Source organism: Gossypium hirsutum, chromosome D09 (genome assembly GCF_007990345.1).
Source record: "Gossypium hirsutum isolate 1008001.06 chromosome D09, Gossypium_hirsutum_v2.1, whole genome shotgun sequence".
NCBI lineage: Eukaryota > Viridiplantae > Streptophyta > Magnoliopsida > Malvales > Malvaceae > Gossypium > Gossypium hirsutum.
The window spans coordinates 49,154,611-49,167,542 of record NC_053445.1 but is presented as its reverse complement, the minus strand read 5'-3'; the positions used below and the strand labels follow the sequence as shown (position 1 = coordinate 49,167,542).

The 12,932-nt window shown below is 36.1% G+C and overlaps 2 protein-coding genes across 5 annotated transcripts; both read left to right on the top strand.

Moving 5' to 3' along the window:
- The first annotated feature begins 106 nt into the window (after positions 1-106).
- LOC107890709 (cellulose synthase-like protein G3) lies at positions 107-3,907 on the top strand. Its single transcript, XM_016815234.2, has 6 exons — positions 107-1,090; positions 1,669-1,818; positions 1,965-2,090; positions 2,202-2,645; positions 2,734-3,081; positions 3,162-3,907. The coding sequence occupies exons 1-6, from the start codon at positions 473-475 to the stop codon at positions 3,702-3,704; spliced, it is 2,229 nt and encodes a 742-aa protein (XP_016670723.1). The 5' UTR covers positions 107-472; the 3' UTR covers positions 3,705-3,907.
- A 3,470-nt stretch (positions 3,908-7,377) lies between these two features.
- On the top strand, positions 7,378-12,474 carry LOC107890711 (protein NLP6). 4 transcript variants are annotated; one of them, XM_016815237.2, is made up of 6 exons: positions 7,378-7,590; positions 8,394-8,656; positions 9,140-9,711; positions 10,022-10,069; positions 10,191-11,121; positions 11,237-12,474. In XM_016815237.2, the coding sequence occupies exons 2-6, from the start codon at positions 8,398-8,400 to the stop codon at positions 12,337-12,339; spliced, it is 2,913 nt and encodes a 970-aa protein (XP_016670726.1). In that variant the 5' UTR covers positions 7,378-7,590; positions 8,394-8,397; the 3' UTR covers positions 12,340-12,474. The 4 variants fall into 4 exon arrangements, with proteins under 4 accessions (XP_016670726.1, XP_040957098.1, XP_040957099.1 ...); XM_041101165.1 differs by lacking the exon at positions 7,378-7,590 and having other exon boundaries at positions 8,048-8,656; positions 11,237-11,698; positions 11,798-12,474; XM_016815236.2 differs by lacking the exon at positions 7,378-7,590 and having other exon boundaries at positions 11,237-11,722; positions 11,798-12,474.
- Positions 12,475-12,932: the final 458 nt, after the last annotated feature.

The following is a 12,932-nucleotide window of genomic DNA, read 5'->3' as shown; positions in this document are numbered from 1 at the left end:
TGTTCATACGAAGCAAACACTTGAACCTAGTTTTGATTCCTTTTTAGTGGTTTACGATTGCACTAGTATTTGATATCTAGGTCGTTTCTACACTATTGTTCATTAACCCCCAAAAAAAATCTTCAAGAAAACAGCATACAACCAAGTTTAATTTATTTCTCTTTCCTCTTTTTTCCTAATCATTCCAAAATAATTGAGATCCCAAGTTGAACAATATATATTATAAAAATTATTGGGATTCCAAAAGTTATTTGGGTTGTTGAGGCTGCCCATTGGTGTATATTTTCTGCTTTGTTTGGACTTTTTGTGATTGTTTATTAAAATGAATTTTTGCTGAGAGCGAATCCCAGCCTCATTTAGCATTTCCAGACATGAGATCTTGGCTGAATAGTTCTGGCTCCTCTACCCTCTCTCTGGCCTATATATATAGATGTGTTGTAATGGTATTGGTCATATCAGCTAGCCAACAAGTATGGAAGGTCGACGTCTAAGAGGAGGGTTCACCACCACCGATTCTCCTCCGCTTCACACGTCTGAGCCATTACGACGCACCGCCTTCAACCGCCTGTTCGCGGCGGTTTACTTCTCTGCCATTCTGGCTCTACTCTACCGCCATGTCCAAAACCTATTTCTCCTTTCCACGACCAGCCTACTTTCTTTCTCCACCACCCTTTCTTTGTTTATCTCTGATCTCGTTCTTGCCTTCATGTGGGCTTCGCTGCAAGCTCTCCGAATGTCGCCCATTCGTCGGAAAGAGTTCCCTCAAGACCTAAAACAAATCATCAAAGATGAAGATTTTGTAGGACTAGACGTGTTCATATGCACGGCTGATCCTTACAAGGAACCGCCGATGAATGTTGTGAACACGGCATTGTCGTTGATGGCTTACGATTACCCAACCGACAAGATTTCAATCTATGTTTCCGATGATGGAGGATCGGATTTGACTCTATTTGCTTTCATGGAGGCTGCTGAGTTTGCAAGGCATTGGTTACCGTTTTGCAGGGAACACAATGTAATGGAAAGGAGCCCTCAAGTGTATTTTGAATCTAATTACCATTCTTCTAGCCCTCACTTTGAGAAGATTAAGGTAATTAACACACTTTTCCAAACATATTTTATACGAAATTATATTAGTAATTAATTTAATTTTCTATTCATTTCTTTTATAGAAAACTTAAAAATAGCCGTAATTTTTTTAAAATACTCGAATACGGAAAAAAATTAGGTAATATACATTCAGACAAAGAACCAGACACAGACAGCCATAAAAATTTTGTCGTTTAGTCGACATTATTTGTGGTGTAGTCAAACTCGGATTTTTTAAAGGTCAAACACTCAAATTTAAGAGTAGGTTTAGTATTAATATTTTATGTTTAAATTATGGAATATTATCTAGTAAATTTAGGATAATATCATTTAAAATAATAATAAATAAGAACGATATTTAACATCTATTAACAATGAATAAAATATTTATCCTTAAATTAATATTTATTATGTAGCATTAGCTTCCCGCTAACGTCGGAACTCTCAAATCTTTTGTATGATTTATTTTATTATTAATAAAAGTTATTTTTAATTATCATTCTAATAAAGAACAATTCATTCTATGTAGATTCAGAGTATATAAATTTATATTTAACAAATCTATCGTAATTATTGCAGATAATGTATGAAGATATGAAAATGAAGGTAGAACATGTGATGGATGAAGGTAAAATAGCTGATGAATACATTAGTGATGAACAACGACGACAAGTTTTTAATAAATGGATCAAAGGCTTTACTCGTATGAATCATCCTACTGTCATTCAGGTTTGCTTATTCTATTTACTCAAGATTGACTTGTTTTGTATTAGTAAATAAAAATGCTTGTGAGAATGAGACAGACAAACTATAATCCGATGCTTGTATAGGTTTATCCTGTTTTTGTTTACTAATAGATTATGAACTATGAGCAGGTTATCTTAGATAAGAAGCATGACAAAGATAATTCTGGCCGTTTAATGCCAAATCTCATTTATGTCTCTAGAGAGAAAAACAACACTTCACCTCACCATTTTAAAGCCGGTGCTCTTAATGTTCTGGTATGAATTAATTAACTCCATTAATCTTGTTTTTCTGCTAATCATCGAATTAATTTCTTTTTATTATGCTTTTCTGATTGGATTTTTTCCCTTGCATTTTTGACATTGAAGTTACGTGTATCAGCTGTTATGACAAATGCACCAATAATCTTAACTCAAGATTGCGACATGTATTCAAATGATCCCCAAACACTTCTTCGTATACTGTGTTATTTATCGGACCCTGCAATCAAATCAAACTTAGCATTTATCCAATTTCCCCAGCGATTTCATGGCCTTAACAAACAGGATATCTATGCTTGTGAGTATAAACATCACTTCCAAGTAAATCCTATGGGCTTTGATGGGCTAAAGGGCCCAAGCTATATTGGATCCGGCTGCTTTTTTCATCGACGAGCTTTGTTCGGAGGTCCATCAACTCCGGTGCCACCCGAAATCCCAGAACTCAGCCCCGACCATGTGGTTAGCAAGCCCATTCAATCTCAAGAAATTTTGTCATTGGCACACCATGTTGCAGGTTGCAACTACGCGAACCAAACCAATTGGGGCTCTAAGGTAAAGCTCATAAGTCATTCTCCACAATACTGTCTTCAAAAAGATTAAAATTTAAAAGTATTTGAAGAGTTCATTGATATGTATGCAGAGTGGGTTTAGATATGGATCATTGGTTGAGGACTATAACACATCGTATAGGCTTCATTGTGAAGGATGGAAGAGCTTATTTTGCAACCCTAAGAGAGCTGCATTTTTAGGGGATGTCCCGATCACCCTTTTTGATGTACTTAGCCAAAACAAGAGATGGTGCATCGGCTTGTTTGAAGTCGCTTTCTCCAAATATAATCCTCTCATCTTTGGTTCTCAATATATGGGTGTTTTAATGAGCCTAGCTTATTCTCACTATGCATTTTGGCCCATTTGGTGCATTCCAGTCATCTTCTATTCTTTCCTGCCCCAGCTAGCACTCCTCAATCAATTCAGCATCTTCCCAAAGGTAATGTAGACATATGTAGTGAAGCTTGTGTTTGAATCCGATATATTTATCGACTCGAAAATAAAATTGTGTGTTTGCAGTTATCGGAACCATGGTTTTTCCTATATGTTTTCCTTTTCCTCGGGGCATATGGGCAAGATTTCGTTGAGTTCTTCCTGGCTGGAGGCACGGTCCGTAGGTGGTGGAATTGTCAAAGGATGTGGATGATAAGGGGACTGTCATGTTACTTATTTGGTTCAGTTGAGTACTTGTTGAAGTCAATAGGGATTTCCACACATGGTTTTAGCCTAACAAGCAAGGCGCTTGATGATGAACATAGCAAGAGATATGGCCGGGGCATTTTTGAGTTTAGGGTCCCATCCCCATTGTTTGTGCCATTAACAATGGCAGCAATAATCAACTTGTTCTCATTCCTATTGGGATTGACTGCATTTATGCGTGGCAACAATATGGAAGGCCTGGGTTTGCAGATGATTTTAATTGGTTTCATCGTCTTAAATTGCCTACCAGTTTATGGAGCCATTGCCCTAAGAAATGATGCAGGGAAGATACCAACTCAAATTACAATTATCTCAACATTCGTGTCAGTGGCTTTTTATTATGCCTCTTCACTCTGTTTCTGAAGTAATAAAGAGACTTTTATGTAGTAAAAATAAAAAAAAAGCCTTTTTTCTGGTCCAATATTGGAAATTAGGATCTTTACTTTGTATTCTCCTTGATAACACTCCCTGGTTTCTTGTCCTTCAAGAGACAGGTTACTCTGACTGAATTAGGTTGTAGAGAAGGTCCTTTTTGTAATTCGAAAGGTTTTTTCTCGACCCAGATAATATTTTATTAATTACAAAATATTTTATTTTTATACAGTATTCAAAATATTTTTATTAGAATTTAGTTATAAAATTTTATTATGTATAATCAATTTCGGGAGGTGGTTAAAATATTAAAAATATATATGAAAGGGTAAAATTACTTTAATTTTACATTGGTGTAAGTTGATTCTTCCCTATCGATATTATATTCATATAGAGAACATAATTATTTGATGCATAGTTGGAAAAAGTATCATAGAGGCCCCTATATTAGGAGCTAGATTATATTTTACCCCATTTATTTAGAAAATGGACAAATTAGTTTCTATAAGTTAGATCAAATTAGAGAGCAAACTGATCATTTTTATTAAAAATTTCATCCATTTCTACTATTAAAAGTTGTGTGCCTGATGAAAGAACCATATAGATACATGTTATGTCACATGTACCTCGTATTGAAGTACAATGATCGATTTTCAACAGTAAAATTAGATAGAATTTTTAATAGAAGAACCAATTTACTCTTTGATCTAACGTATAGAGACTAATTTGTACATTTTTTCAAGTAAAGGGGACAAAATACAATTCGACTCCTAGTACAAGAGCCTCCATGATACTTTTACCTACACGGTTTGTGGAGTTTTTAGATGACACAAATATGGTTGAAACTGTGGCAAGTACCATATTTGTTTATATATTTTATAATTTTTTATAAATGGTTAAATCATTTTTAAGAGTTTGAACTCGACAACTATTTTCACATTGAAACCAGAACTTATTTTCTAATCCAAGTTTGATTTATAATATTATTTGATACTAGTAAGCTCGCATGATAAATAAAAAAAACTGAAGTACAGTTTTGTGGAATTAAAGACAACAATTGAACTAATAACATGGAAGTCTTATGGGTTTAAGCTTAAGTCAAGCAACCATTTGATCTTAGCCTTGAAACTCAATCGCTCTGTATGCAAACAGTTGCGTCAAGACAATCGATATTAAGGTATATATCCCATGAGAAAAGTGTCTTACATGCCCAGCCTAAGACAACTTGCAGCTCGACCTCATTAGATGTTAACATTCCAAAACCACCAATAAAAAATTGGTTGTTATAGCGACAAAAGGCTTTTACAATGTCATTAATATGTGTAGGCTAGGTTTAGATGGACTGCGTGTTTATTTGTGGCTAGTGTAAAAACAATAATGACAATAAGATTAAATATTATAACAATATTGTAACGTGAGATAAAAATGCCCCACTCCACCATCTATCCAAACCCACCCTTAATTCAAATAAACTCATCCCATTCATTCAAATTTGAATCTACCCAAAAAATCCTAAACAACCATAGTCCGTATCCATATGATTATTTACGTTGTTCCCATCCAAATAAACAACTATAATATGTACTTTCTAAATCAATATTCTCCCTTAGATATCAACATCAGCATCTAGGGGTTTATAATAAATGGGTATGATTAAGGCACCTCTTTCTCTAATATGCCACCGCTTTGACCAACAAATTTCTCACATTTCTTTGAAAGAATAGAAATGCTACGGGCAGCTTTGTCATTTCAAGGATTATAATAAATAAGATTAAGTGCTAATGACAGCTAAGTTTAATACAAACTTTGATGGTAATGGCCATCATCTTAAAAGCAAACAGCTTCAATTTCCTATTTATTTGTCATTTAATAATGATTAGACAAGTTTAAGAGTGGACTAATTGGTTTGTATGAAGTGAGTTTTGGACAATATTATGTATAATTTAAATTAATTCATTTTGATTGAAATTATTATTTATACCCAAGAGTATCTCCTATGCTTTCCATATATGAACGCTCTTTGGGTATCTCATACACTTTTTATAAATAAAATCTTCACGTGACCGCGAAAAACATATCGTCACGATATCATTAAGAATAGTTGTTAAATCATATTCAATCTCGTTAATATTTTCAACTTTCTAAACACACTAACCTTGAAGAAGTTCATGTTGGGATACATCGAAATCATACCCTAATTTAAATTTAAATTGAACTCGATAAAGGAGGTAACCATGTAATGAGGGGCCCACTCTAGGCCCTCTTTCACCTATAAATACCACATATTTTAAGAACAAAAAGACAAGAACAACGATATAGCTTACGCTTTTTTCAATCGTCCTCTCAACTCGAATAAATAATTATCCTTAGTGGCTCTTCGCACCACTTACTATATGAACCACCAAACCATCCTGTCTGGCTCTCTGCATAATCTATGGTGTGAACCACCATCATTGTTAACCTCAACACCTTGTATAACTTAATCATTATAATAATTACCACCACTTGCGAGAAACTAAATGAGAAGCTATAACTCAAGTGATCTAAAACGTCCTGAAAGTGCAAGTAAATGAGGTCAACTACGAACGGGTGATCAATATTACTAAAATTAATCTGAGTATGGAGATAATCAGTATGGTCAATGGGAATACCAGTAGTATGCTTATGATCAATGGTAATATTATCAAAAACATACAAGAACAAAGAATCAACATTAAGTTGCTTACAACTATAGTATGACCAACCAAGTGGTTAGACTTAGGGAGATTACTATCAACAACCTTAGTGAGAGCAATCACCTAAGTATTATCAACATTACCCAAATCAAACACATCCAAATGTAATAGATTTAATAGGTAATAATTCCAATGTTTAAAATAACCCACATCTAGCATGTAGAACTCACGTTTGACACGTTATTACACCTACATTACTTATTGTATGAACCACAATAAATTTTAACGGCTCTTCCCATCATATACAGTGTAAACCACTGTCAACATCTTATATAACTTAATTATTATAACACTACCTAATAATAATTTTTTTTTACTTTTAAATACAAAATATTTTTTATATTTTAAAATAGTAAAATAAGTTTTTAAACCGGGTTTAATCTAACCTATTCAAGCTCGAGTAATGATTCTGAAATTTTCTAGTCATGATGATATTTTCCACTGACAATAATGAAGGTTTTTTTTCCTTTTCAAATTTACAAAGAAAATTAATATATTGCTGCATATTTTATTTATTAAAAAAATACATTTGTGCGGTATATATATCACCACTTAATCTCATTTGTAATATCTATAAACAATAATAAATAGAAGTCGTCAACTATTATCGATTGTGTTGTTAAGCCAAAAAAATTTAAAATATTCTCATTTTATTAGTTTTATTTTTCCAAGGGTTCGTCACTGGGTGTAATATAAAATCAATCAATGACGTGAGATTTGTTTAAGTAGACTCAGCTAATCAATTTTAGGAGGAATCACATTTTCATTCTTGTAAAGAATAAAACTTTTTTTTTTTGGGTACATGGAGGCAGTGACACATGTTGTTTGGAAGGCACCCCTATTCACAGCTAATCGATTCTACTCATGTGATTAAAACACATTTCAGCGCCACACGTTTCTCATTTTTTGACTGTGAGTTTAAGGTTCAAACTCTATCATCCCTTCCAGTTCGGGCCAGGGTCGTGACCACTCACATCATCAACCATCGTTTAGGTTCCTTCCATGCCCTTAGTTTTTTCGGCATAATAACTCAAGACCTGTGGTTCTCTTTTAGCTGACCTTAGTCCGCCTGCATGCGTGAAGCAGGCCTTAGAGCTCCAGAGGGTCTCTCACTTTGTTTTCGTCCATCATTTTGATGTCTAGTGAGACTCCGTTCATGGCTGATTTTCTTCTTTTTTTCCCTTTGCTTTGTGAAGCCTTTGCCTATTTCTGTTGCGACTTCGGCGTCTCTCCATCTCTCGCTGATCTATGCTTTGATGATTGCTGGTGTCTTTAATATTCATATTATTTTTGTTTAAATTATTTGGAAGTAAAAACACTGTGGAACTTATGATCATTTTTGCGTGTAACAGGTGTTATAATTTAAAGTGTAATATAAGGGTTTTTTTAATAAGGTATTGAAAATTTTTATTGTATAGAAATCAAATATAATTTTCTGTATGGTTTTTTTTTTTAAGTTTTCTCAAAAGATATTTTTAGCTTTGTGTGGCCCATTTTATGTTTCTTTCTCTCTCTCTCTCTCTTTTTAATATGAATTTACTCTTCCTTTTCATAGATTTTTTTATGTTAAGATGTTTGAGGTAATTTTAATTGATTATGAATTAAATTAATATTTTTATTGGTATAAAAAGATATGAGATTATAATCTTGTTTCAGAATTGAAGGAGTATTGATAGTTTTAAATATTAAATAAAAAATATATTTGAGCCATGAAATAAAAAATGTCCTTTCTGCATCAATATGCCAGAATGCGTGAATTAACAAATATGCGCAGAAACAAGTCACTGTATTGTATTACGTATGTGTTTTTTCTTTTTTGTTTGTTTTTTTTCTCCTTCTCTGTCTCTCCCCACCAAACAAAAAAGCAGAGAGGAAAACAACCTTCGTTTCTCCACCCCAAATAACAAGAATTTTTTTAAGGAGCAAAAAATTTCCTTTTCCCCAGGAGAATGTGTGAGCCAGAGGAACACAAAGCATGTCCTTTCCCGCCAAAACAACAACCGCAGGGGATCATGGATTCGGTTGATGATGACGATGATGGCGTTGATCTCCAGAATTCCTGGCCGTTGGATCAGCTGACTTTCCTTTCTAACCCACCTTCTCCTTTCATCATATCTTCTTCCGAGCAGCCTTTTTCTCCTCTCTGGACTTTCTCTGATGAAGATAGTAAGCTTGGGTCTGCAGCCGGTTACAATCTTTTCCTAACCTGTTAGTCCTTTTCTGGACTTCCAATATTTTATTCTCTTTTTCTTTTTGGCTTTCTTATTTGTAATAGCTGATCCCTTTTTGGGTTTTTCGTGTTTTAGTTTGTTGATTTGAAGCTTGAATTTGGTTTGGTCTGTCTTGGTTGAATTTGACCCTTCTTGGAACCCTGAAAATTTTGTTGATGTTTATGTAAATATTTTCATTTCATATCCAAAATGATTGGTACCTGATAATATTTAATATTTTTATAATTTTTAGTACGTGTCCGAAATTATCTCATCTCTTCGGGTTTTTAAATCCCTTTTTAAGTTTCTCAAGACCCTAATTCCATGGAAGAAGGAAATTGAACTTATGATTGAATAAAAATACAATATGGGGTACCTAATATTCTACAATTTTCTGGGCTTATTCTAGAGCATCATTCTAGAAACTGTACATGTTTGCTTAACTGACTTGATTTGTATTTTAAAACTATACTAAATGCAGGCACTTCCAATTCAGTGAATGAGAATCCTAAGGAAGACGATAATAAGAGAGGGCTGTCTTCGCCATTTCTGGGACCGGTTCCACTTGAGAACCCAGATAGTTATTGTGCAATGAAAGAAAGGATGACTCAGGCACTGCGTTACTTCAAAGAATCGACACAACAACATGTTCTAGCACAGGTTTGGGCGCCCATAAAGAGTGGTGGCCGATATGTCCTAACGACTTCGGGACAACCCTTCGTTCTCGATCCAAATAGCAACGGGCTGCATCAGTATCGGATGGTTTCATTGATGTACATGTTTTCTGTCGATGGGGAGAGTGATAAGCAGCTTGGGCTTCCCGGTCGTGTTTTCCTGCAGAAATTGCCAGAATGGACTCCGAATGTGCAGTATTATTCGAGCAAAGAGTACTCACGGCTCGGCCATGCTTTGCATTACAATGTTCAGGGAACCTTGGCATTGCCAGTGTTTGAACCTTCAATGCAGTCTTGTGTTGGTGTACTTGAACTCATAATGACTTCACAGAAGATTAACTATGCACCTGAGGTTGATAAAGTATGCAGAGCACTTCAGGTTGTGTTTCTTTCCAGTACATCCTAACCTTGTATTTTTTTCCAAGTACGCATTTCCCGGATACGAGTATAGTAATTTGACATTCCAAGGACCCTCCAAAGTTCAAATACATGAAAGAACTTTAAAAAACTGAACTCATCCGTGTTGAATATATACCCATATTTGACATTCACATCCAGTCCGTCCGTTGGAGACTTTCTCAAAGAACCCTTCTTATTTTCCTTTTGTATTCTTAAGCACTGATTCTTGGCAAATATTATGTTAAAATGCTTCGAGATTCCTCAGTCACGTGATTTCAGTTCTCATGCAGGCAGTGAATCTGAAGAGTTCAGAAATATTGGATCATCCGATCACCCAGGTGAAGCTTTAAAAGCTTATTCTTCAAATCTGTTAGTTCACTTTATGGATACTGCAAAAAAATGTATGGTGTTATTTCATTTCTTCTGTCTGTTACTGATGAAGTAATGCCTTTACACCAGATTTGCAATAAAAGTCGCCAAAATGCGTTGGCTGAAATTTTGGAGATTTTGACAGTAGTATGTGAAAATCACAAACTACCTTTGGCTCAAACCTGGGTTCCTTGCCAGCATCGCAGTGTTCTGGCCAATGGTGGTGGTCTAAAAAGAAGCTGTACAAGCTTTGATGGTAGCTGCATGGGACAAGTCTGTATGTCAACAACTGATTTGGCTTCCTATGTTGTAGATGCTCACACGTGGGGTTTCCGAGAGGCTTGTCTCGAGCATCACCTACAAAAGGGTCAGGGTGTTGCCGGTCGGGCGTTTTTATGCCACAACTCGTGCTTCTGTGCCGACATTACCCAGTTTTGCAAAACTGAGTACCCCTTGGTACACTATGCTCGCATGTTTGGATTAACCGCATGTTTCGCAATCTGTTTACGGAGTGCTTATACCGGAGATGATGATTATGTTCTTGAATTCTTTTTGCCCTCAGCTATTGTTGACAGCAATGAACAACGGACTTTGTTGGGCTCCATGCTGGCAACAATGAAGCAGCATTTCCGAAGTCTTAAGGTTGCTTCCGGAGACAAATTTGAAGAGAGTGAAGGATTTATCCAAATCATTGAAGCTTCTTCAGATGAAAGGCATGATTCGATACTTGAATCGGTTCCAATCCCTCCATCCGTGAAATCACCACCTGGGATTAACACCTCACCAGATAGAGAACTACAATTAGATTCATCACGACAGTATTTAACCATGAATCTTGACCCTGCAACTACTGGAGGTAGCATTGCAGCTAGTGGAAGTGACAAACCTATTTGTCTTCCACAGAATAAAGATGGAAAAAAACTGGAGAGAAAACGTGGGAAAACCGAGAAATCAATTAGTCTGGAGGTGCTCCAACAGTATTTTGCAGGGAGTCTCAAAGATGCTGCAAAAAGCCTTGGTGGTAATATGCTCTATATGAAAATTTTTCTTAGCCTTTAAACTTATATTATATAATCTGGAATACAGTTTTGGTACTATTCAAATGGACTATGCTCAGGGAGATTTTTGCTTTACAGTTTGCCCTACGACAATGAAGCGCATCTGCAGGCAGCATGGGATCTCCCGATGGCCATCTCGTAGGATCAACAAAGTTAACCGTTCCTTGAGCAAGCTAAAATGTGTTATTGAATCTGTCCAAGGTACGACAGACAGCACATTTGGTTTAGCTTCTCTCGCCAGTAGTCCGCTCCCAGTTACTGTTGGTTCGGTATCATGGCCAACCAGTTTGAAAGGTTCCAATCAACAGAACTCACCAAACTCCAAACCTTTGGAGCCTCAAGGTGAAAAAGATGATAGTACACAGGGAAGTAATGGACAAGCTTTGGTGGAAGATTGGTTGCTTGGAGGGAGGACATCGAGCCAAGAACTTTTCCCTCAGCTGAATGGGCTTTCACCGAACATGGATGAAGGGGAAGAAGTGCTGAGATGCCAAAGAGAAGAGAGTGCTGACATGCCTACTTCTCGTGGCCTGTGCCAAGGTAATCCTGAAATTGAAAGCGCAGGTACTAAGGATCCACTCAATTCCATTCAATGCTTTAAAGCACACAGCCCTCCTGAATTGGCCTTTCAATCTTTAGGGGGGTTGAATGTATCAGCCACATTCTCAATGCCTGAAGCCCTTCTGGCTACAGAATGTCAAGAGCCCTTTGGGGGTATGCTAGTAGAGGGTGCCGGAAGTTCTAAAGACTTGAGAAACCTATGCCCTTCAGCAGCGGAAGCCGCCGTAGATGAGACACCACCTCCATATTCTGATCTAGCTCTCAAGCAGGCCACAACTACTTATACTCAATCAACACCCAATTTAACAGCTAGGCAGGAAAAAACGAGTGTGACGATTAAGGCTACATACAGAGAAGATATAATTAGATTTCGGATCTCCTTAACTTCTGGTATAGTGGAACTGAAAGAGGAAGTGGCCAAGAGGCTGAAGCTGGATGTGGGTACTTTTGAAATCAAGTATTTGGATGAGGATAACGAATGGGTTTTGATAGCTTGCGATTCCGACCTTCAGGAATGCCTAGATGTTTCAATATCATCAGGCAGCAATATGGTTAGATTGTCTGTTCAAAGTGCGATGGCCAATCTAGGTAGTTCCTGTGAGAGTACTGGAGTGTTATGATTAGGTTGTAATTTTAGAATTTAATTCTTGTAGTCCTAGAATTCTAGATGAGTGAAAGTACAGGTTTTGGTTCCAAGTGCTTGCTCAAGCTGTAAGAAACCTTTCTTTTTAACTAAAAAAATCCCAATTCTCGTCTCTGCTAAGAGCAAGACAAAAAGAAGGCAAATGATTACCAGAACTCAAATTGGAACTCCATTCAAGATTTTCTAACCTACTTCAGCATCACCTGGTAAAAGAAAACCTTAACTAAACATAAAAAAATAAAAGATAAAGATACCATGTTTCCCTCGTAAGAACAAAATGTTGAAGTTGAGATCTGTGACTTGTAAGCTTTGGAGGCCTCTTCATGTTGGGGTCAAAAACTCACCTGTGCACCTGATCTTTGCTAACTTTCAAATAACTAAATTCATAAGTCGTCAAACAAAAAAAAAATTGCAACATACGAATATCTGCAGCAAGGAAATGTTCATCAAGCAATAACAGTAAGGTTATTCAACGGACATTTTGAACCTAGGGGATTGATCTCACAGTAATCTATGACTTTGAATTTGAAGCATGGTTTGTGATTGAACATGCAGAGAGTTCACATTAAT